The sequence below is a fragment of the Chroicocephalus ridibundus genome, unplaced genomic scaffold, assembly GCF_963924245.1.
Source record: "Chroicocephalus ridibundus unplaced genomic scaffold, bChrRid1.1 SCAFFOLD_372, whole genome shotgun sequence".
Taxonomy (NCBI): domain Eukaryota; kingdom Metazoa; phylum Chordata; class Aves; order Charadriiformes; family Laridae; genus Chroicocephalus; species Chroicocephalus ridibundus.
This window is the reverse complement of record NW_026961501.1, coordinates 74,808-98,790: the sequence shown is the minus strand read 5'-3', so window position 1 is coordinate 98,790 and position 23,983 is coordinate 74,808. Positions and strand designations below refer to the sequence as shown.

The 23,983-nt window shown below is 65.4% G+C and overlaps 2 protein-coding genes across 2 annotated transcripts in view; one reads left to right on the top strand and one right to left on the bottom strand.

Moving 5' to 3' along the window:
* Nucleotides 1-3,028: 3,028 nt before the first annotated feature.
* LOC134509455 (aurora kinase C-like) lies at nucleotides 3,029-18,277 on the bottom strand. The gene is made up of 8 exons (XM_063321994.1): nucleotides 18,239-18,277; nucleotides 17,554-17,642; nucleotides 16,693-16,755; nucleotides 15,751-15,942; nucleotides 13,950-14,088; nucleotides 11,224-11,372; nucleotides 8,118-8,292; nucleotides 3,029-3,535 (listed from the first exon to the last, which is right to left on the bottom strand). The coding sequence occupies exons 1-8, from the start codon at nucleotides 18,275-18,277 to the stop codon at nucleotides 3,374-3,376; spliced, it is 1,008 nt and encodes a 335-aa protein (XP_063178064.1). The 3' UTR covers nucleotides 3,029-3,373.
* Nucleotides 18,278-23,480: 5,203 nt separating this feature from the next.
* LOC134509456 (uncharacterized) overlaps nucleotides 23,481-23,983 on the top strand; it is a 7,549-nt gene continuing 7,046 nt past the window's right edge. The window contains exon 1 of the mRNA XM_063321995.1: nucleotides 23,481-23,499. Within this exon, the coding sequence (XP_063178065.1) occupies nucleotides 23,481-23,499 (19 nt within the window). The remainder of the gene's footprint in view (nucleotides 23,500-23,983) is intronic.

The following is a 23,983-nucleotide window of genomic DNA, read 5'->3' as shown; positions in this document are numbered from 1 at the left end:
GGGGGATTCTGTGGGGCAGAGCGGGAGCTGTGGGGCAGAGGGGGATCTATGGGGCAGGGGGGATTCTGTGGGGCAGAGCGGGAGCTGTGGGGCAGAGCGAGGGGATTCTGTGGGGCAGAGCGGGTGCTGTGGGGCAGAGCGGGGGGGGATTCTGTGGGGCAGAGCGGGAGCTGTGGGGCGAGGGGGATCTATGGGGGGGCTGTGGGGCAGAGCGGGAGCTGTGGGGCAGAGCGGGAGCTGTGGGGCACAGAACGTGTCTATGGGGTGAGGGGGTCTATGGGGCAGAGCAGGAGCTGTGGGGCAGAGCGGGGGGGATTCTGTGGGGCAGAGCGGGATCTATGGGGCAGGGGGGATTCTGTGGGGCAGAGCGGGCGCTGTGGGGCGAGGGGGGATCTATGGGGGGGCTGTGGGGCAGAGCAGGATCTGTGGGGCAGGGGGGATTCTCTGGGGCAGAGCGGGATCTATGGGGCAGAGCGGGATCTGTGGGGCAGAGCGGGGATTCTGTGGGGCAGAGGGGGATCTATGGGGCAGGGGTGATTCTGTGGGGCAGAGCGGGAGCTGTGGGGCGAGGGGGATCTATGGGGGGGCTGTGGGGCAGAGCAGGATCTGTGGGGCAGGGGGGATTCTCTGGGCAGAGCGGGATCTATGGGGCAGAGCAGGATCTGTGGGGCAGAGCGGGGATTCTGTGGGGCAGAGGGGGAGCTGTGGGGCAGAGCGGGAGCTGTGGGGCACAGAACATGTCTATGGGGTGAGGGGGTCTATGGGGCAGAGCGGGAGCTGTGGGGCGGGGGGGGCTGTGGGGCAGAGTGAGATCTATGGGGCAGAGCGGCGGGATTCTGTGGGGCAGAGTGGGATCTATGGGGCAGGGGGGATTCTATGGGGCAGAGCGGGAGCTGTGGGGCAGAGCGGCAGGGATTCTGTGGGGCAGAGCGGGAGCTGTGGGGCGAGGGGGATCTATGGGGGAGCTGTGGGGCAGAGCAGGATCTATAGGGCGGGGGGGATCTGTGGGGTGAGGGGGATCTATGGGGCAGGGGGCATTCTGTGGGGCAGAGCGGAGGCTGTGGGGCGGGGGGGGATTCTGTGGGGCAGAGGGGGAGCTGTGGGGCGGGGGGGCTGTGGGGCAGAGTGAGATCTGTGGGGCAGAGCGGGGGGATTCTGTGGGGCAGAGCAGGATCTGTGGGGCACAGAACGTGTCTATGGGGTGAGGGGGTCTATGGGGTAGAGCGGGAGCTGTGGGGCAGAGCGGGGGTATTCTATGGGGCGGAGGGGGAGGATTCTGTGGGGCAGAGCGGGAGCTGTCGGGCGGGGGGGAGCTGGGGGGTGAGGGGGAGCTATGGGGCGGGGGGGCTGTGGGGCAGAGTGGGATCTATGGGGCAGAGCGGGAGCTGTGGGGCAGAGCGGGGGGATTCTATGGGGCAGAGCGGGGCCCGTGGGGCACAGAACGTGTCTATGGGGTGAGGGGATCTATGGGGCAGAGCGGGGGGGGATTCTGTGGGGCAGAGGGAAAGCTATGGGGGGGCTGTGGGGCAGAGCGAGATCTGTGGGGCAGGGGGGATTCTATGGGGCAGAGTGGGGGCTGTGGGGCACAGAACGTGTCTATGGGGTGAGGGGGTCTGAGGGGCGGGGGGGGCGTCTATGGGGCAGAGTGGGATCTGTGGGGCGGGGGGGATCTGTGGGGTGAGGGGGAGCTGTAGGGGGGCTGTGGGGCAGAGCGGGGGGGATTCTATGGGGCAGAGCGGGGCCCGTGGGGCGCAGAACGTGTCTATGGGGTGAGGGGAGCTATGGGGCAGAGCGGGGGGGGATTCTCTGGGGCAGAGCGGGAGGTGGGGGGCAGAGCGAGGGGGATTCTGTGGGGCAGAGGGGGAGCTATGGGGTGTGGGGGGCTATGGGGCAGAGCGGCATCTATGGGGCAGGGGGATTCTGTGGGGCAGAGCAGGAGCTGTGGGGCAGAGCAGGGGAGATTCTATGGGGCAGAGCGCTATCTGGGGGGCAGAGCGGGGGGCTGTGGGGCGGGGGCGTAGGGGGGTGTCTGTAGGGCACAGGAGGGATCTATGGGGCAGAGCGAGGGGCTGGGGGGCAGAGCGGGATCTGTGGGGCAGAGGGGGGGTCTGGGAGGGATTCTGTGGGGGGATCTATGGGGCAGGGGGGCGTCTATGGGTCACAGCCCCCCCCGCCCCCCCATAGACGTGGGGCCACTGAAATAAAACCACAAAACTTTATTGGGGGGAGATGTGGGGCGCCCCACAGCAGGGAGGAGGGGGGGGGGCGGCAGCCTGTGACCCCCACTTGTGGGGCAGGAAGGGAAGTAGATGGTCCCTGCCCCCCAAGTGTGGGTCTTGGGAGGGTCCATACCCCACAAATGTGGGTCAGGGAGGTCCGTACCCCCCATATGTGGGTTGGGGGGGGATGTAGGGTCCCTGCCCCCCAAGTGTGGGTCACAGCAGGGGCGGGGACCCTCCGTACCCCCAAGTGTGGGGCGCAGGGAGGGTCTGTACCCCCTAAGCGTGGGTCAGAGAGGTCCGTACCCCCCATATGCGGGTTGGGGGAGGGGATGCGGGGTCCCTGCCCCACAAGTGTGGGTCACAGGAGGGGCGGGGACCCTCCATACCCCCCAAGTGTGGGGCGCACGGAGGGTCCGTATCTCCTAAATGTGGGTCAGAGCGGTCTGTACCCCCCATATGTGGGTCAGAGAGACCCGTACCCCCCATATGCAGGTCGGGGGGGGGGGGATGTGGGGTCCCTGCCCCACAAGTGTGGGTCACGGGAGGGGCGGGGACGCTCCGTACCCCCCAAGTGTGGGGCGCAGGGAGGGTCCCTACCCCCTAAGTGTGGATCAGAGAAGTGTGTACCCCCCATATGTGGGTCAGAGCGGTCCGTACCCCCCATATGCGGGTCGGGGGGGGGGGAGGCGGGGTCCCTGCCCCACAAGTGTGGGTCACGGGAGGGGCAGGGACCCTCCATACCGCCCAAGTGTGGGGCGCAGGGAGGGTCCGTACCCCCTAAGCATGGATCAGAGAAGCGTGTACCCCCCATATGTGGGTCCGGGGGGGACATGGGGGGTCCCTGCCCCACAAGTGTGGGTCGCGAGAGGGGAAGGGACCCTCCATACCCCCAAGTGTGGGGCGCAGGGAGGGTCCAAACCCCGTAAGCGTGGGTCAGGGAGGTCCGTATCCCCCATATGCGGGTCGGGGGGGGGGGGATGTGGGTCCCTGCCCCACAAGTGTGGGTCGCAGCAGGGGCGGGGACCCTCCGTACCCCCCAAGTGTGGGGCGCAGGGAGGGTCCGTACCCCGTAAGCGTGGGTCGGAGCACTTTGCACCCCCCGTATGCGGGTCGGGGGGGGAGGCGGGGTCCCTGCCCCCCAAGTGTGGGTCTCAGCGGGCGCTGGGGGGCAGGGCGCGGCGGGAGTTGGCCCGGACCCAGGGGTGCTGCAGGACCCCCCGCAGGGGCAGGCGCTGCCCGGGGCTGAGCCGCAGCAGCCGCGAGATGAGATCGCGGGCGCCCTCCGGCACCGAGGGGGGGAAGCGCAGGTCCACCTGTGGGGCAGAGACGTGTGGGGCGGGGAGACCCATAGGTGTGGGGCTGAGACACGGGGAGCCGGGGGGTGGGGGGGTGTGGGGCAGGGGTGGGATATGTGGGGCTGGGGGGGGTTTGGGGGTTGTGGGTGCCGCAGGGGAAGCTGTGGGGCAGGGACATGTGGGGCGGGGAGACCCATATATGTGGGGCTGCCCCACAGGGAGTCGGGGGTGTGGGGCAGGGGGAATATGTGGGGCCAGGGGGGCTTGGGAGGTCAAAGACACCATGGGGAAAGGGCAGGGCCACCTGTGGGGCAGAGAGGTGTGGGGCGGGGGGACCCACATGTGTGGGGCTGAGCCACGGGGAGCCGGGGGGTGTGGGGCAGGGGTGGGATATGTGGGGCCGGGGGGGGTTTTGGGGGTCACGGGCACCACAGGGGAAGCTGTGGGGCAGAGATGTGTGGGGCGGGGGGACCCACATGTGTGGGGCTGAGCCACGGGGAGCCAGGGGGTGTGGGGCAGGGGGGGATATGTGGGGCCAGGGGGCTTGGGGAGGTCACGGACACCATAGGGGAAGGGCAGGGCCACCTGTGGGGCAGGGACGTGTGGGGCGGGGAGACCCATATATGTGGGGCTGAGACACGGGGAGCCGGGGGGTGTGGGGCAGGGGTGGGATATGTGGGGCAAGGGGGAGGTCTGGGGGTCGCAGGCACCATAGGGGAAGGGCAGGGCCACCTGTGGGGCAGGGACATGTGGGGCGGGGAGACCCACATGTGGGGGGCTGACCCATGGGGAGCCGGGGGGTGGGGGGCAGGGGGCGATATGTGGGGCTGGGGGGGTTTGGGGCATCACAGACACCATAGGGGAAGGGCAGGGCCACCTGTGGGGCAGAGATGTGTGGGGCGGGGAGACCCATATATGTGGGGCTGCCCCACGGGGAGTCAGGGGGTGGGGGGGTGTGGGGCAGGGGTGGGATATGTGGGGCCGGGGGGGGTTTGGGGGTTGTGGGTGCTGCAGGGGAAGCTGTGGGGCAGAGACGTGTGGGGCAGGGGGACCCATATATGTGGGGCTGAGACACAGGGAGTCAGGGGCTGTGGGGCAGGGGTGGATATGTGGGGCCAGGAGGGTTTGGGGGGTCAAAGACACCATGGGGAAAGGGCAGGGCCACCTGTGGGGCAGAGAGGTGTGGGGCGGGGGGACCCACAGGTGTGGGGCTGAGACACGGGGAGTCAGGGGGTGGGGGGGTGTGGGGCAGGGGTGGGATATGTGGGGCCAGGGGGGGTTTTGAGGGGTCGCAGGCGCCACGGGGGAAGCGCAGGGGAAGCTGTGGGGCAGAAATATGTGGGGCAGGGAGACCCACGGGTGTGGGGCTGAGACACGGGGAGCCGGGGGGTGGGGGGGTGTGGGGCAGGGGTGGGATATGTGGGGCTGGGGGGATTTGGGGCGTCACAGACACCATAGGGGAAGGGCAGGTCCACCTGTGGGGCAGAGATCTGTGGGGCGGGGAGACCCATATATGTGGGGCTGCCCCACGGGGAGCCGGGGGGTGGAGGGGTGTGGGGCAGGGGTGGGATATGTGGGGCTGGGGGGGGTTTGGGGGTTGTGGGTGCCGCAGGGGAAGCTGTGGGGCAGGGACGTGTGGGGCGGGGAGACCCACAGGTGTGGGGCTGCCCCATGGGGAGCCAGGGGGTGGGGGGGTGTGGGGCAGGGGTGGGATATGTGGGGCCGGGGGGGGTTTTGGGGGTTGTGGGTGCCGCAGGGGAAGCTGTGGGGCAGGGACATGTGGGGCGGGGAGACCCATATATGTGGGGCTGCCCCACAGGGAGTCGGGGGTGTGGGGCAGGGGGAATATGTGGGGCCAGGGGGGTTTGGGAGGTCAAAGACACCATGGGGAAAGGGCAGGGCCACCTGTGGGGCAGAGATGTGTGGGGCGGGGAGACCCATATATGTGGGGCTGAGACACGGGGAGCCGGGGGGTGTGGGGCAGGGGTGGGATATGTGGGGCCAGGGGGGATTTGGGGCGTCACAGACACCATAGGGGAAGGGCAGGGCCACCTGTGGGGCAGGGACGTGTGGGGCGGGGAGACCCATATATGTGGGGCTGCCCCACGGGGAGTTCAGGGGGTGTGGGGCAGGGGGAATATATGGGGCCAGGGGGGTTTGGGGGGTCAAAGACACCATGGGGAAAGGGCAGGGCCACCTGTGGGCAGGGATGTGTGGGGCGGGGAGACCCATATATGTGGGGCTGCCCCACAGGGAGCCGGGGGGTGGGGGGGTGTGGGGCAGGGGTGGGATGTGTGGGGCAAGGGAGAGGTCTGGGGGTCGCAGGCACCATAGGGGAAGGGCAGGGCCACCTGTGGGGCAGGGACATGTGGGGCGGGGGGACCCACATGTGTGGGGCTGAGACACAGGGAGTCAGGGGGTGGGGGGGTGTGGGGCAGGGGTGGGATATGTGGGGCCGGGGGGGTTTTGGGGGGTCGCGGGTGCCACGGGGGAGGCGGAGGGGAAGCTGTGGGGCAGAAATGTGTGGGTCAGGGGCCCCCCCAGCCATAGGTCTGCCCCATAGGAGAGTCAGGGGGGGAGATGTGGGGCAGGGGTGGGATATATGGGGCAGGGGATGATGTGGGGCCGGGGAGTGTATATGGGGCGGGGAGGGGAATATGGGGCAGGAGTGGATATGTGGGGCAGGGGGAGGAATATGGGGTGGGAGAGGATATGTGGGGCAGGGGATGATGTAGGTTGGGGGGGGGAAATCTATGGGTCTAAGGGGAAATCTATGGGGCAATGTGTGGGGCTGGCAGCGCAGCAGCTCCTTGTAGAGCTCCCCATGGAGGGGTCTGACCATGGATGTGTGGGTCTGAGGGGGCAATCTATGGGTCTGGAGGGGAATCTATGGGTCTGAGGAGCAATCTATGGGTCCGGGGGCCAATCTATGGGTCTGGGGGAGGAATCTATAGGGCAATGTGTGGGGCTGGCAATGCAGCGGCTCCTTGTAGAGCTCCCCACGGCGGAAGTTCGGTGACTCTGACTGGGGATGTGTGTGTCCGGGGGGCGATCTATGGGTCTGGGAGAGAATCTATGGGTCCAGGGAACAATCTATGGGTCAATGTGTGGGGCTGGGGGGGGAATGTGTGGGGCTGGTGGCTCTGGCAGCAGTGCAGCCCCTTGTAGAGCTCCCCATGGCGAGGGTCTGACTGTGGATCTATGGGTCTGGAGGGGAATCTATGGGTCTGGAGGGGAATCTATGGGTCTGGAGGGGAATCTATGGGGCAACGTGTGGGGCTGGCAGCGCAGCAGCTCCTCGTAGAGCTCCCATAGCAGGAGTTCAGTGGCTCAGACCAGGGATGTGTGGGTCTGGGGGCCAATCTATGGGTCCGGGGAACAATCTATGGGTCTGGAGAGGATTCTATGGGGCAATGTGTGGGGCTGGCAGCGCAGCAGCTCCTTGTAGAGCTCCCCACGGCGGGAGTTTGGTGGCTCTGACCGGGGATGTGCGTGTCTGGGGGGCGATCTATGGGTCCAAGGGCCAATCTATGGGTCTGAAGAGGATTCTATGGGTCAATGTGTGGGGCTGGGGGGGGAATGTGTGGGGCTGGTGGCTCTGGCAGCAGTGCAGCCCCTTGTAGAGCTCCCCATGGTGAGGGTCTGACTGTGGATCTATGGGTCTGGAGGGGAATCTATGGGTCTGGAGGCCAATCTATGGGTCCGGGGGCCAATCTATGGGTCTGGAAAGGATTCTATGGGGCAATGTGTGGGGCTGGCAGCGCAGCAGCTCCTCGTAGAGCTCCCCATAGCAGGAGATCGGTGACTCTGACCGGGGATGTGTGTGTCCGGGGGGCGATCTATGGGTCTGGGAGAGGAATCTATGGGTCCGGGGGCCAATCTATGGGTCCGGGGGCCAATCTATGGGTCAACGTGTGGGGCTGGGGGGCAATGTGTGGGGCTGGCAGCGCAGCAGCTCCTCGTAGAGCTCCCCACGGCAGGAGTTCGGTGACTCTGACTGGGGATGTGTGGGTCTGGGGGCCAATCTATGGGTCCGGGGGGCAATCTGTGGGTCCGGGGGACAATCTATGGGTCTGGAGAGGATTCTATGGGTCAATGTGTGGGGCTGGCAGCGCAGCAGCTCCTCGTAGAGCTCCCCATAGCAGCAGTTCGGTGACTCCAACCGGGGATGTGCGTGTCTGGGGGGTGATCTATGGGTCTGAGGAGCAATCTATGGGTCTGGGAGAGGAATCTATGGGTCTGGGGGGCAATCTATGGGTCAACGTGTGGGGCTGGGGGGCAACGTGTGGGGCTGGCAGCGCAGCAGCTCCTCGTAGAGCTCCCCACGGCGGTAGTTCAGTGGCTCTGACCGGGGATGTGCGTGTCTGGGGGGCGATCTATGGGTCCGGGGGCCAATCTATGGGTCCGGGGGGGGAATCTATGGGTCTGGAGAGGATTCTATGGGGCAATGTGTGGGGCTGGCAGCGCAGCAGCTCCTTGTAGAGCTCCCATAGCAGGAGTTCAGTGACTCTGACTGGGGATGTGTGTGTCCGGGGGGTGATCTATGGGTCCGGGGGCCAATCTATGGGTCCGGGGGGGCAATCTATGGGTCGGGGGTTACCTGGGCGATGCGCTTGTAGGTCTGGGCGTGGGAGGGGCTCTCGAAGGGGGGGCTCCCCACCAGCAGCTCGTAGCAGAGCACCCCCAGGCACCACAGATCCACCTTCTCGTCGTGGCCCCCCCCGGCCACCATCTCGGGGGGCAGGTAGTCCAGTGTCCCGCACAGCGTGCGCCGCCTGCCGGGGGGGGGACGGACGTGTGGGGCGCCCCATAGCGCGGGGACGGGGGGGCGGGGGGGGGGTGGACAGGACCCACGGCGTGGGGGGGGGGGGGAGACCCCAAAAAGAAGCACCTCGGGGGAGCGTTTGAGCTCCTGAAAGGGCCCGGAGGTGCCACCCCCCTGCCCCATAGATGCACCCCCTGCCCCATAGATAACACCCCCTGCCCCATAGATGCACCCCCTGCCCCATAGATTCTCCTCCCAGCCCCATAGATACATTCCCAGCCCCATAGATCTGTCCCCAGCCCCACAGATCATCCACTACAGAGCACCCCCAGCCCCATAGATACAACCCCTGCCCCATAGATACACCCCCTGCCCCATAGAGCTCCCTCCAGCCCCATAGACCTGCCCCCAGCCCCACAGGTCACCCACTATAGAGCACCCCCAGCCCCATAGGTTCCTCCCAGACCCATAGATTCCCCCTCCAGCCCCATAGCACACAGCGTGCGCCGCCTGCCATGGGGGACACGGACGTGTGGGGCGCCCCATAGCGCGGCAACGGGGGGGACCCACGGCGTGGGGCGGGGGGGGAAGACCCCAAAAAGAAGCACCTCGGGGGAGCGTTTGAGCTCCTGAAAGGGCCCGGAGGTGCCACCCCCTGCCCCATAGATGCACCCCCTGCCCCATAGATGCACCCCCTGCCCCATAGATTCTCCTCCCAGCCCCATAGATACATTCCCAGCCCCATAGAGCTCCCTCCAGCCCCATAGATCTGCCCCCAGACCCACAGATCATCCACTACAGAGCACCCCCAGCCCCATAGATGCACCCCCTGCCCCATAGATACAACCCCTGCCCCATAGATTGCCCTCCCAGCCCCATAGATACACCCCCAGCTCCATAGATTCTGCCCCAGCCCCATAGATCATCCACTATAGAGCACCCTCAGCCCCATAGATTCCCCCTCCAGCCCCATAGCACACAGCGTGCGCCGCCTGCCGGGGGGGGGACGGACGTGTGGGGCACCCCATAGCACGGCGACAGGGGGGGATGGACAGGACCCACGGCGTGGGGGGGGAGACCCCAAAAGGAGCTCCGGGCCCTTTAGGAGCTCAAACACCCCCCTGAAGTGCCGTCCCCCTGCCCCATAGATGCACCCCCTGCCCCATAGATAACACCCCCTGCCCCATAGATGCACCCCCTGCCCCATAGATAACACCCCCTGCCCCATAGATAACACCCCCTGCCCCATAGATACACCCCCAGCCCCATAGATTCTCCTCCCAGCCCCATAGATACATTCCCAGCCCCATAGAGCTCCCTCCAGCCCCATAGATCTGTCCCCAGCCCCACAGATCATCCACTACAGAGCACCCCCTGCCCCATAGATGCTCCCCTGCCCCATAGATAACACCCCCAGCCCCATAGATGCACCCCCTGCCCCATAGATGCTCCCCCTGCCCCACAGATAACACCCCCTGCCCCACAGATAACACCCCCTGCCCCATAGATACACCCCCAGCCCCATAGATTCTCCTCCCAGCCCCATAGATTTGTCCCCAGCCCCACAGATCATCCACTACAGAGCACCTCCAGCCCCATAGATACACCCCCTGCCCCATGGATGCACCCCCTGCCCCATGGATAACACCCCCTGCCCCATGGATAACACCCCCTGCCCCATAGAGCTCCCTCCAGCCCCATAGACCTGCCCCCAGCCCCACAGATCACCCACTATAGAGCACCCCCAGCCCCATAGATTCCTCTCCCAGACCCATAGATACATCCCCAGCCCATAGATTTCCCTCCCAGCCCCATAGATTCCCCCTCCAGCCCCATAGCACACAGCGTGTGCCGCCTGCCATGGGGGACACGGACGTGTGGGGCGCCCCATAGCGCGGCAACGGGGGGGACCCACGGCGTGGGGGGGGGGGGAAGACCCCAAAAAGAAGCACCTCGGGGGAGCGTTTGAGCTCCTGAAAGGGCCCGGAGGTGCCACCCCCTGCCCCATAGATACACCCCCAGCCCCATAGATGCACCCCCTGCCCCATAGATAACACCCCCAGCCCCATAGATACATTCCCAGCCCCATAGATCCCCCCTCAGCCATCCTAGAGATGGGTCTGTGCATGGAGCACCCCAAGTTGTCGAGCTCCAGCTGCCCCCCAGCCCCACAGAACACCCCCTATGGGGCACCCCCCTGCCCCATAGCGCCCCCACCCCGCCCCATAGACCCCTCCCAGCCCCATAGATGCTTCTCCAGCCCCATAGATCTGCCCCCAAACCATCCTGGAGGGGGATATGTGCACGGAGCACCCAAAGTCTCTCATCTCCAGCTCCCCCCCAGCCCCACAGCACACCCCCTATGGGGCACCCCCTGCCCCATAGCACCCCCCCCGCCCCATAGATGCTCCTCCAGCCCCATAGATACACCCCCAGCCCCATAGATGCTTCTCCAGCCCCATAGAACCCCCCTCAGCCATACTTAGGGGAGATACATGCGCACCCCACCCCAAGTTGGTGAGCTCCAGCTCCCCCCCAGCCCCATAGATTCCTCCCCAGCCCCATAGAGCATCCCCTATAGGGCACCCCCTGCCCCATAGATGCCCTCCCAGCCCCATAGATCCCCCCTCAACCATCCTGGAGACGGGTCTGTGCACGGAGCACCCGAAGTCTTTCATCTCCAGCTGCCCCCCAGCCCCACAGCACACCCTCTATGGGGCACCCCCTGCCCCATAGTGCCCCCCCCCGCCCCATAGCGTCCCCCCGTGCCCCATAGACCCCTCCCAGCCCCATAGATCTGCCCCCAAACCATCCTGGAGATGGGTCTGTGCATGGAGCACCCCAAGTTGTCGAGCTCCAGCTCCCCCCCAGCCCCACAGCACACCCCCTATGGGGCACCCCCCGCCCCATAGCGCCCCCCCCCTGCCCCATAGCGCCCTACCGGAGGGAGGGGGCGTGGACGGACCACCCGAAGTCGGCGATTTTCAGCTCCCCCTTGAGCCCCAGCAGCAGGTTCTCGGGTTTGATGTCGCGGTGAATCACCTTCCGGCCGTGGCAGTAGAGCAGCGCGTCCGCCAGCTCCTCCATCAGCTGCGGGGCAGGTTGGGGGGCGCCCCATAAGTGGGGGGCGCCCCATAAGTCAGGGCCTGCCCCCCCCCCCCATGCCCCATAAGCGGGCCCCACTGAGTTCCCCCCCGTCGCGCGAGGGAAGGTGACGTTGGGGGGGGTGGGAGGCAATAGAGGGGGGGAAAGGGGCGCCCCATAACACTCCCTGCCCCACAAGTGGGCCCCCCTGCCCCATAAGTAACCCCCCCTGCCCCATAAGTGCCTCCCCTGCCCCACAAGGGGCCCCAAGTCCCACCATTGCGCAAGGGAAGGTGACGGTGGGGGGGTGGGAGGCAATAGCGGGGGGGAAAAGGGCGCCCCGTAACGCCCCCTGCCCCATAAGTGGATCCTCTGCCCCATAAGTAGCCCCTCCTGCCCCATAAGTGGCCCCCCCTGCCCCATAAGTGCCTCCCCTGCCCCACAAGGGGCCCCAAGTCCCCCCATCGCGCAAGGGAAGGTGACATGGGGGGGAGAAAGGGGCGCCCTATAACACTCCCTGCCCCACAAGTGGCTCCCGCACCCCATAAGTAGCTCCTCCTGCCCCATAAGTAACCCCCACTGCCCCATAAGTGGCCCCCCCTGCCCCATAAGTAGCCCCCCATGCCCCACAAGTGGCCCCAAGTCCCACCATTGCGCAAGGGAAGGTGACACTGGGGGGGGAAAAGGACACCCCATAATGCTCCCTGCCCCATAAGTGGATCCCCTGCCCCATAAGTAGCCCCTCCTGCCCCCTAAGTAGACCCCCTGCCGCATAAGTGGCCCCCCATGCCCCACAAGTGGCCCCAAGTCCCCCCATCGCGCAAGGGAAGGTGACATTGGGAGGGGAAAGGGGCGCCCCATAACACTCCCTGCCCCACAAGTGGCTCCCACACCCCATAAGTAGCTCCTCCTGCCCCATAAGTAACCCCCACTGCCCCATAAGTGGTCCCCCCTGCCCCACAAGTGGCCCCAAGTCCCCCCATCGCGCAAGGGAAGGTGACATTGGGGGGGAAAGGGGCGCCCCATAACACTCCCTGCCCCACAAGTGGCTCCCGCACCCCATAAGTAGCCCCTCCTGCCCCATAAGTAGTCCCCTGTGCCCCACAAGTGGCCCCCTGCCCCACAAGTAGCCCCAAGTCCCCCCATTGCGCAAGGGAAGGTGACATTGGGGGGGGCGGAGGGGGGGGCTCCTCTATTTGGGGCTGGGGAGGGACCTATGGGGCTGGGGAGGGATGTGTGGGTCAACGTGTGGGGCTGGGGGGGGGAATGTGTGGGGCTGGCAGCGCAGCAGCTCCTTGTAGAGCTCCCCATGGAGGGGTCTGACCATGGATGTGTGGGTCTGAGGGGGCAATCTATGGGTCTGGAGGGGAATCTATGGGTCTGAGGAGCAATCTATGGGTCCAGGGAACAATCTATGGGTCAATGTGTGGGGCTGGGGGGGGAATGTGTGGGGCTGGTGGCTCTGGCAGCAGTGCAGCCCCTTGTAGAGCTCCCCATGGCGAGGGTCTGACTGTGGATCTATGGGTCTGGAGGCCAATCTATGGGTCTGAGGAGCAATCTATGGGGCAATGTGTGGGGCTGGCAGCGCAGCAGCTCCTCGTAGAGCTCCCCACGGCGGGAGTTCGGTGACTCTGACTGGGGATGTGTCCCTGGGGGGCAATCTATGGGTCTGAGGAGCAATCTATGGGTCTGGGAGAGGAATCTATGGGTCTGGGGGGCAATCTATGGGTCAACATGTGGGGCTGGGGGGCAATGTGTGGGGCTGGCAGCGCTGCAGCTCCTCGTAGAGCTCCCCACGGCAGGAGTTCGGTGACTCTGACTGGGGATGTGTGTGTCCGGGGGGCGATCTATGGGTCTGAGGAGCAATCTATGGGTCCGGGGGCCAATCTATGGGTCCGGGGGGGGAATCTATGGGTCAACGTGTGGGGCTGGGGGGCAACGTGTGGGGCTGGCAGCGCAGCAGCTCCTTGTAGAGCTCCCATAGCAGGAGTTCGGTGACTCTGACCAGGGATGTGTGTATCCGGGGGGGTGATCTATGGGTCCGGGGGCCAATCTATGGGTCCGGGGGGGGGAAATCTATGGGTCTGGGGGCCAATCTATGGGGCAATACGTGGGGCTGGCAGCGCAGCAGCTCCTTGTAGAGCTTCCCATGGAGGGAGTTCGGTGGCTCTGACTGGTGATGTGTGGGTCTGGGGGCCAATCTATGGGTCTGGGGGCCAATCTATGGGGCAATGTGTGGGGCTGGCAGCACAGCAGCTCCTCATAGAGCTCCCATAGCAGGAGTTCGGTGACTCCGACCGGGGATGTGTGTGTCCAGGGGGCGATCTATGGGTCCGGGGGCCAATCTATGGGTCCGGGGGGGGGAAATCTATGGGTCTGGGGGCCAATCTATGGGTCTGAGGAGCAATCTATGGGGCAATGTGTGGGGCTGGCAGCGCAGCAGCTCCTCGTAGAGCTCCCATAGCAGGAGTTCGGTGGCTCTGACCGGGGATGTGTGTGTCTGGGGGGCGATCTATGGGTCCGGGGGCCAATCTATGGGTCCGGGGGGGGGATCTATGGGTCGGGGGGATGTGTGGGTCCCACCGTGGCGGTGCGGGGGGCGTCCAGGCGCTGGCAGCGCTGCAGCTCCTTGTAGAGCTCCCCCCGGGGGGCGAACTCCAGGATGAGGAAGACGCGGCGCCGGTCGTGGAAGTAGTTGTAGAGACGCAGGATGTTGGGGTGCCTGTGGGGCACGGACCCATAGATCCCCCTCCGACCCATAGATCCACCCCCCCGGACCCACAGATCCCCCTCCGACCCATAGATCCACCCCCCCGGACCCATAGATCCACCCACAGATCCATAGATCCACCACCCCCCGGACCCATAGATCCCCCTCAGACCCATAGATCTACCCCCCCGGACCCATAGATCCCCCTCCGACCCATAGATCCACCCCCCCGGACCCATAGATCCACCCACAGATCCATAGATCCACCACCCCCTGGACCCATAGATCCACCCCCCCGGACCCATAGATCCCCCTCAGACCCATAGATCCACCCCCCCGGACCCATAGATCCACCCCCCCCGGACCCATAGATCCACCCCCCCGGACCCATAGATCCCCCCACAGATCCATAGATCCACCCCCCCCGGACCCATAGATCCCCCTCCGACCCATAGATCCACCCCCCCCCAGACCCTTCGATCCACCTGAGACCCATAGATCCCCCTTGGACCCATAGATTCCCCCCCCTGGACCCATAGATCCCCCCACAGATCCATAGATCCACCCCCCCCCCGGACCCATAGATTCCCCCCCCCCCCCCGGACCCACAGATCCACCCCCCCCCCCGGACCCACAGATCCACCTGAGACCCATAGATTCCCCCCCCCGGACCCATAGATCACCCCCACAGCCCCACACACTGTCAGGACAGACATGGGGGTCCCTCCCAGTGCCCCCCATCACTCCCAGTGCCCCCCAGTCCTGCCCATCCCCTTCCCAGTTCCTCCCAGTCCCCTCCCAGTGCACCCCCATCACTCCCAGTCCCCTCCCAGTGCCCCCCCAGTCCCACCCATCCCCTTCCCAGTGCCCCCCCATCCCCTTCCCAGTGCCCTCCCAGTGCCCCCCCCAGTCCCCTCCCAGTCCTGCCCATCCCCTTCCCAGTTCCCCCCCATCCCCTTCCAGTGCCCCCTCCCAGTGCACCCCATCCCCTTCCCAGTGCCCCCCCCATCACTCCCAGTCCCCTCCCAGTTCCCCCAGTGCCCCCCATCACTCCCAGTCCCCTCCCAGTGCCCCCCCATCCCCTTCCCAGTGCCCTCCCAGTCCTGCCCATCCCCTTCCCAGTTCCTCCCAGTGCCCCCAGTTCCCCCCCAGTCCCTCCCAGTCCCCTCCCAGTGCCCCCCATCCCCTTCCCAGTGCTCCCCCATCACTCCCAGTGCCCCCCATCCCCTTCCAGTGCCCCCTCCCAGTGCACCCCATCCCCTTCCCAGTGCCCCCCCCATCACTCCCAGTCCCCTCCCAGTTCCCCCAGTGCCCCCCATCACTCCCAGTCCCCTCCCAGTTCCCCCAGTGCCCCCCATCACTCCCAGTCCCCTCCCAGTGCCCCCCCATCCCCTTCCCAGTGCCCCCCCAGTCCCGCCCATCCCCTTCCCAGTGCCTCCTAGTGCCCCCAGTTCCCCCCCAGTGCCTCCCAGTCCCCTCCCAGTGCCCCCCATCCCCTTCCCAGTTCCTCCCAGTGCCCCCAGTTCCCCCCCAGTCCCCCCCAGTCCCTCCCAGTGCCCCCCCAGTGCCCCCCATCCCCTTCCCAGTGCCCCCCCATCCCCTTCCCAGTGCCCCCCCATCCCCTTCCCAGTGCCCCCCCATCCCCTTCCCAGTCCCTCCCAGTGCCCCCAGTACCGGAGGTGCGCCTGGATCTCGATCTCCCTGCGCAGCTGGTGCTCCACCCCCTCCTTCTCCACCTGGGACTTGAACAGCACCTTCAGGGCCACCAGCAGCCCCGAGCCCCGCTCCCGGGCCAGGTACACGTTCCCGAACTTGCCCTTGCCCAGGGGCCGCCCCACCTCGAAGTCCTCCAGGGAGAAGGTGCGGCTGCGGGGGGGCAGGTTGGGGGGCTGGGATGTGGGGCAGGGGGGAGCTGGGAGGGCAGTTGGGGGGCTGGGATGTGGGGCAGGGGGGAGCTGGGGGGACAGGTTGGGGGGCTGGGATGTGGGGCAGGGGGGAGCTGGGGGGACAGGTTGGGGGGCTGGGATGTGGGGCAGGGGGGAGCTGGGGGCTGGGATCCCTTGGTGGGGGGCAGTTGGGGGGCTGGGAATTGGGGGCTGGGATCCCTTGGGGGGGGCAGTCGGGGGGCAGGGGTCACGGGGGGGGCTGGGGGGAGTTGGGGGGCTGGGGTCACATTGGGGGGGGCAGTTGGGGGGCTGGGATGTGGGGCAGGGGAGAGTTGGGGGACTGGGATCCCTTTGGGGGGGCAGTTGGGGGGCGGGGATCACGTTGGGGGGGCTGAGAATTGGGGGCTGGGATCCCTTGGGGGGGGCAGTCGGGGGGGGGGGGCCGGGATGTGGGGCAGGGGGGAGCTGGGGGCTGGGATCCCTTGGGGGGGGGCAGTTGGGGGGCGGGGGTCATGGTGGGGGGGCTGGGGGGGAATTGGGGGATAGGACCCCTTGGGGGGCAGTTGGGGGGCTGGGAACCGTGGGGCCGGGGGCAGTTGTGGGGCTGGGGGGGGGGGGGGCAGTTGGGGGACACCCAGCAGCTGCACCCCCTCCCCCCCTCCAGGACACCCCCCCCCCCCCAAGTGTCCCCCAGGGTCCCTGTGCCCCCCCCCCCCCCCCCAAGACTCACACGGGGGGGGCCGGGGGGGGCAGGGTGCTGGGGGGCTCCAGGGGCACCCGCCCGGCGCCTGGGGGGGGGGGGAGAGGGGGGGGGTCAGTGGGGGGGGGAAAAACACACACAGACCCCCAAGTGACCCCCCCCTCCCAAGGGACCCACATCCCCCCCCCCCCCACATTGATCCCAGCCCCCCAACTGCCCCCCCCCACATTTCCCAGCCCCCCAACCCAACTGCCCCCCCCCACATTTCCCAGCCCCCCAACTGCCCCCCCCCCACATTTCCCAGCCCCCCAACTGCCCCCCCCCCCACATTTCCCAGCCCCCCAACTGCCCCCCCCACATTTCCCAGCCCCCCAACTGCCCCCCCACATTTCCCAGCCCCCCAACTGCCCCCCCACATTTCCCAGCCCCCCAACTGCCCCCCCCACATTTCCCAGCCCCCCAACTGCCCCCCCACATTTCCCAGCCCCCCAACTGCCCCCCCCCCACATTTCCCAGCCCCCCAACTGCCCCCCCACCCCTGATCCCAGCCCCCCAACTGCCCCCCCACCCCTGATCCCAGCCCCCCAACTGCTCCCCCCAACGGGATCCCAGCCCCCCAAGTGGCCCCCCAACATTGACCCTGCCCCACAACTGCCCCCCCCAAACCCCAGATCCCAGCCCCCCAACTCCCTCCCCAGCCCCCCAACTGCTCCCCCCCCACAGATCCCAGCCCCACAACTGCCCCCCCCTCCCCGCCCCACGGATCCCAGCCCCCCAACTCTCTCCCCAGCCCTACATCCCAGCCCCCCAACTGCAACCCCCCCCCCCCCCCCCCCGGGTCCCAGCCCCACAACTGGCCCCCACCCCCGATCCCAGCCCCCAAGTACCTGGCAGGGTCCCCCCCTCCGGTTGGGGGCGTCCGAGGTGGGGGGGTCCTTCCGGGGCACCCGCTGTGGGGCCAGGGGGGTCAGCGCCCCACACTGCCGGCACAAAAGGGGGGGGGGGGGTGTCACAGGGGTTCTATGGGGTGGGGGGGACCTATGGGGCACAAGGGGTATCTATGGGGTGGGGGGGACCTATGGGGCTCGGGGGTTCTATGGTATCTATGGGGTGAAGACACCTATGGGGCACGAGTGCTCTGTGGGGCACAAGAGAGTCTATGGGGTGGGGGGGTCTTTGGGGGATCTATGGGGCAGAGGGAGAGTCTATGGGGCGGATCTATGGGGCACAGGGGGGATCTATGGGGGGGAATCTATACAGTGGGAGATCTATGGGGCACAGGGGTCTCTAGGGGGGTATCTATGGGGCACAAAGGTTCTATGGGGCAGAGGAGAGTCTATGGGGCCCAGAGGAGTCTCTGGGGGGATCTATGGGGCACAGGGGGATCTATGGGGGGGAATCTATACGGTGGGAGATCTATGGGGCACAGAGGGGTCTCTAGGGGTGGATCTATGGGGCGCGGGATGTCTGTGGGGGATCTATGGGGCACAGAGGGGTCTACAGGGAACAGGAGTCTCTGGGGTGGATCTATGGGGCTCAGCAGACATCTATGGGGCGCGGGGGGGGGGGGGGTCACCTTGGCCAGGCCGGGATTCACGTTCTCCTTCTGCGACATCCTGGGGGGGGGGGGGGGGGGGGGGGCACATAGGAGTCACCCCGGGGACGCCCCCAAAAAACTGGGGACACCCTCCCCCCCCCCCCCCCACAAAGCCCCCCACCCCCCAACACCTGGGGAACCCCCCCCCCCCCCAAACTTGGGACCCCCAAGTGGCCCCAGGGACCACACCCCCCCCCCCCCCAGGCCCCGGGCACCCCCAAACCTTGCCCCCCCCCCCCCAAGGCCTTGAGCCCCCTCAAGGCCTTGGGCCCTCCCCCCCCCCCCAACGGCCGCGGGGGGGCCCCCAACACCTTGCCCCCCCCCCCCCCCCCAAGCTCCGGGGGCCCCCCCCACAACTTGGGGCCCCCCCAAAGGCCCCGGGGACCCCCCCGACCCCTCAAGGCCTCAGGGGCCGCCCCCGGCCGCGCACCTTCTTCCTCCTCCTCCTCCCGCCGCCGTCTGCCCCCCCCACCGCCTCAGCCCGGCTTCAAATCTGCCTCCTCGCCCTCCCATTGGCTGCCGCCCGCCGCGCGCCGCCCGCCCATTGGTGGAAGCCGCCCGGTCCCTCCCCGCCCCCCCCTCCAACCCCGCTTCTCATTGGTCGGCTGCTCCCCCTTCCCGCCCCGCCCCTCTCACCTTCCCCCGGGGCTCGGCGCTGATTGGCCGGCGGCCGCGCGCTCGGGGCGCATGCGTGGGAGGGGGCGGGGGAGGGAGGGGGAGAGGTCACGTGAGGGAGGCGGTGGCCGGAGTTCTGCCTGGCAACAGGGGCGGGGCCGAGCGCGGGCGGCGGCCAATCAGAGGCGGCGGAGGGAGATACGGGACCTATTGCGTCGGGGGGGGGGAATCTATGGGGGGGAGGATCTATGGGGCACAGGGGGGGTCTATGGGGCGGGGGATCTATGGGACACGGGGGTCCTATGGGGTCTATGGGGTATCTGTGGGCAGAGGGGTGTCTATGGGGTGGGGGGATCTATGGGGTGGGGGGATCTATGGGGGGGATCTATGGGGCACAAGGGGGTGTCTATGGGGCAGGGGATCTATGGGGTGGGGGGATCTATGGGGTGGGGGATCTATGGGGGGATCTATGGGGCACAAGAGGTGTCTATGGGGCGGGAGATCTATGGGGCACAGGGGTTCTATGGGGTCTATGGGGTATCTATGGGGCGGGAGATCTATGGGGCACAGGGGTGTCTATGGGGCACGGTGGTCCTATGGGGTCTATGGGGTATCTATGGGGCACAGGGGTGTCTATGGGGCGGGAGATCTATGGGGCACAGGGGGGTTCTATGGCATCTATGGGGGATCTGTGGGGCACAGGGGTGTCTATGGGGTGTATGGGGTATCTATGGGGCATCTATGGGGCACAGGGGTGTCTATGGGGCACAGGGGTGTCTATGGGGCAGGGGATCTATGGGGTGGGGGGATCTATGGGGGGATCTATGGGGCACAGGGGTGTCTATGGGGAAGGGGATCTATGGGGTGGGGGGATCTATGGGGGGATCTATGGGGGCACAGGGGTGTCTATGGGGCGGGGGATCTATGGGGTGGGGGGATCTATGGGGGGATCTATGGGGCACAAGGGGTGTCTATGGGCGGGAGATCTATGGGCACAGGGGTTCTATGGGGTCTATGGGGTATCTGTGGGGCATCTATGGGGCACAGGGGTGTCTATGGGGCACGGTGGTCCTATGGGGTCTATGGGGTATCTATGGGGCACAGGGGGGTTTATGGGGCGGGGTCTATGGGGCGGGAGATCTATGGGGCACAGGGGTTCTATGGGCTCTATGGGGTATCTATGGGGCATCTATGGGGCATCTATGGGGCACAGGGGTGTCTATGGGGCACAGGGATGTCTATGGGGCGGGGGATCTATGGGGTGGGGGGATCTATGGGGGGATCTATGGGGCACAAGGGGTGTCTATGGGGCGGGAGATCTATGGGGCACAGGGGTTCTATGGGGTCTATGGGGTATCTATGGGGCATCTATGGGGCACAGGGGTGTCTATGGGGCGGGGGATCCATGGGGTGGGGGGATCTATGGGGGGATCTATGGGGCACAAGGGAGATCTATGGGGTGGGAGATCTATGGGGCACAAGGGGGATCTATGGGGTGGGAGATCTATGGGGCACAAGGGGGATCTATGGGGTCTATGGGGTATCTGTGGGGCACAGGGGTGTCTATGGGTTGGGGATCTATGGGCACAGCAGGTTTCTATGGGGTGGAGGGTCTGTGTGGGGATCTATGGGGCACAAGGGGTGTCTATGGGGTCTGTGGGGTATCTATGGGGCACAGGAAGCATTTATGGGGTGGGGGAATCTATGGGGCACAGGGGGGTCTATGGGGCAGGGGCGAGTCTGTGGGGGGATCTATGGGGCACAGGGGGGTCTGTGGGGTGGGAGATCTATGGGATGGGGTAATCTATGGGGCACAGGGGCGTCTATGGGGTAGGGGAGGTCTCTGGGGGGGATCTATGGGGTGGGGGGTGTCTATGGGGGAGATCTATGGGGCAGAGGGGTGTCTATGGGGCGGAGCGAGATCTATGGGGCACAGATGTGTCTAGCGTGGGAAAGCTATGGGGCACAGGAGTGTCTATGGTGGGAGATCTATGGGGCACGGGGGTTCTGGGGGGGATCTATGGGGCACTAGGGGGATCTGTGGGGTGTCTGTGGGGCGGGAGACCTATGGGGCACGGGGGGTTCTATGGCGTCTATGGGGGGATCTATGGGGCACGGGGGGGTCTATGGGGTGGGGGGGGGGATCTGTGGGGCGCAGAGGTGTCTATGAGGGGATTTATGGGGCACGGGGTGTCTATGGGGCGGGAGATCTATGGGGCACAGGGGGTTCTATGGCGTCTATGGGGGATCTATGGGGCACGGGGGGTCTATGGGGCGGGAGATCTATGGGGCACAGGGGGTTCTATGGCATCTATGGGGGATCTATGGGGCATGGGGGCGTCTGTGGGGTGGGGGGGATCTGTGGGGCACGGGGGATCTATGGGGGGGATCTATGGGGCATGGGAGTGTCTGTGGGGCGGGAGATCTATGGGGCACGGGGGGTTCTATGGCGTCTATGGGGGATCTGTGGGGCACGGGGGGGTCTATGGGGCGGGAGATCTATGGGGCAGAGGAAGTTTCCGTTGTGGCAGGGTGGAGTCCCGGAGCCAGGGAATCCCGGAATCCCGGAATCGTGGGAGCAGGAAATCGTGGGAATTTTGGGGACCGTGGAATCCCGGAAACATCCCGGAAACATCCCGGAATCTGGGGCCACGGATGGCGGAATCCCGGAATCCCGGAGTCCTGGAATCCTGGAATCGGTGGAACCACGGAATTGTGGGATCGTGGAATTGTGGGATGGTGGGATCATGGAATCCGGGAATTGTGGAATTTTGGAATCCTGGAATCACGGAATCCTGGGGTCCTGGAGTCCTGGATCCGTGGAATTATGGAATCATGGAATCGTGGAATTGTGGAATTTTGGAATCACGGAAGCCTGGCACCGCGGAATCGCGGGATTGCGGGATTGTGAAACCATGGGATCATGGAATTGTGGGATCGTGGAATCCCGGAGTCGTGGAATCCTGGAATCGTGGAGTCACGGAACCGTGGAATTGCGGAACCATGGAATCGTGGAATCCTGGAATTGTGGAATTTTGGACCATGGAATCATGGAATCCTAGAACTGTGGACCTGCGGAATCCTGGAATTGTGGAATTTTGGAATCCCGGAACCCTGGAACCATGGAATTGTGGGATGGTGGAACCACGGGACCGTAGGATCATGGAATCACGGAATCACGGAGTCGTGGAATCCTGGGATCGTGGAGTCATGGAACCGCAGAATCACGGGATTGTGGGATTGTGAAACCACGGGATCACGGAATTGTGGGATCGTGGAATCACGGAGTCGTGGAATCCTGGAATCGTGGAATTGTGGGACCACGAAATCGTGGAACCGTGGGATCGTGGAACTGTGGAATTTTTGGAATCATGGAACCACGGAATCATGGAATCGTGGAATCAACCATGGAATCGTGGGATCACGGGATTCTGGAACCACGGAACCGTGGAATCCTGGAATCCTGGAATCCTGGAATCGTGGGATCATGGAGTCATGGAATCCTGGAGTCGTGGAACCATGGGATCGCGGAATCGTGGAATTGTGGAGTCGTGGGACCACGGGACGACAGAATCGCGGAATCACGGGATTGTGGAATCGTGGGACCATGGAATTGTGGAATTCTGGACTCATCATGGGATCGTGGGATCGTGGAATCACGGGACCATGAAATCATGGAATTGTGGGATCGTGGAACCATGGAATCGTGGAATTTTGAAACCGTGGAACCATGGAATCATGGAATACGGGACCGTGGAGTCATAGGGCCTCGGAATTGTGGGACCACGGAATCACGGAATCGTGGAACTTTGGAATCCCGGAGTCATGGAACCATGGAATTGTGGAATCGTGGAACCGTGGGACCACGGAGTCGTGGAATTTCCTGGAATCCTGGAATCCTGGAGTTGTGGAATCCTGGAGTCACGGAACCATGGAACTGTGGAATCCCGGAACCGTGGAATCCGGGGAATCCTGGCATTACAGAATCGTGGAATCCGGGAACCATGAAACCATGGAATCCTGGAGTCCTGGAACCACGGAACCGTGGAATCAGGGACGCTTGGAGTCCTGGAATCCTGGAGTCCTGGAACCGTGGATCACGGAATCGCGGAATCACGGAATCATGGAACTACGGATTCCTGGAAGCGCGGAAGCGTGGAATTGTAGAACGGGGGGAACCGCGGAGTCCTGGAATCCCGGCGTCGTCCTGGACTCCCGGAATATGGGGCCGTGGATCGGGGAATCACGGAATCGTGGAATGGTGGAATGGTGGAAGCGCGGAATCGTGGGATCCTCCCGGTCGGAGAAGACCTTTCCGATGCCGGAGCCCAACCCTTGACCCCCCCCGCCCCCCCCGGGCCTTTCCCATCCTCCGGCCGTGCCGACCCCACCTTTCCGACTTCCCGGAACGCGCCGGGAGGAGAAGATGCCGGAAGCCGCCACCGCGGCGCCCGACGCTCCGGGACGTGGCTCTTCCCCCCCCCGACCCCTTCCGTGGGTTCCTCTTTTTCCGCTTCCTCTCCCGGCCCCCTCCCCCCGCTCTGACCGCGGGCACCGGCCGCTGCTTCCCACCCGCCGGCGACGGAGCCTCCGGAACGGCGCCACGATGCTCCTGGCGCTGCTGGGTGAGTCCTTCCCGTTCCCTTCCCGTTCCCTTCCCGTTCCTTCCCTTTTCCTTCCCTTTTCCTTCCCTTTTCCCTTCCCTTTTCCCTTCCCCTTTTCCCTTCCCTTTTCCCTTCCCTTTTCTTTCCCTATTCCTTCCCTTTTTCCCTTCCCTTTTCCTTCCCTTTCCTTCCTTTCCTTCCCTTTTCCCTTCCCTTTTCCTTCCCTTTTCCTTCCCTTTCCCTTCCCTTTTCCCTTCCCTTTTCCTTCCCTTTTCCCTTTTATCTTTCCCCTTTCCCTTCCCTTTCCCTTCCCTTTTCCCTTCCTTTTCCTTCCTTTTCTTTCCTATTCTTCCCTTTTTCCCTTTCCTTTCCCTTTTCCCTTTTATCTTTCCCCTTTTCCTTCCCTTTTCCTTCCTTTTCCCTTCCCTTTTCTTTCCCTGTTCCGTCCCCTTTTCCCTTCCCATTTTCCCTTCCCTTTTCCCTTTTCCCTTTTATCTTTTCCCTT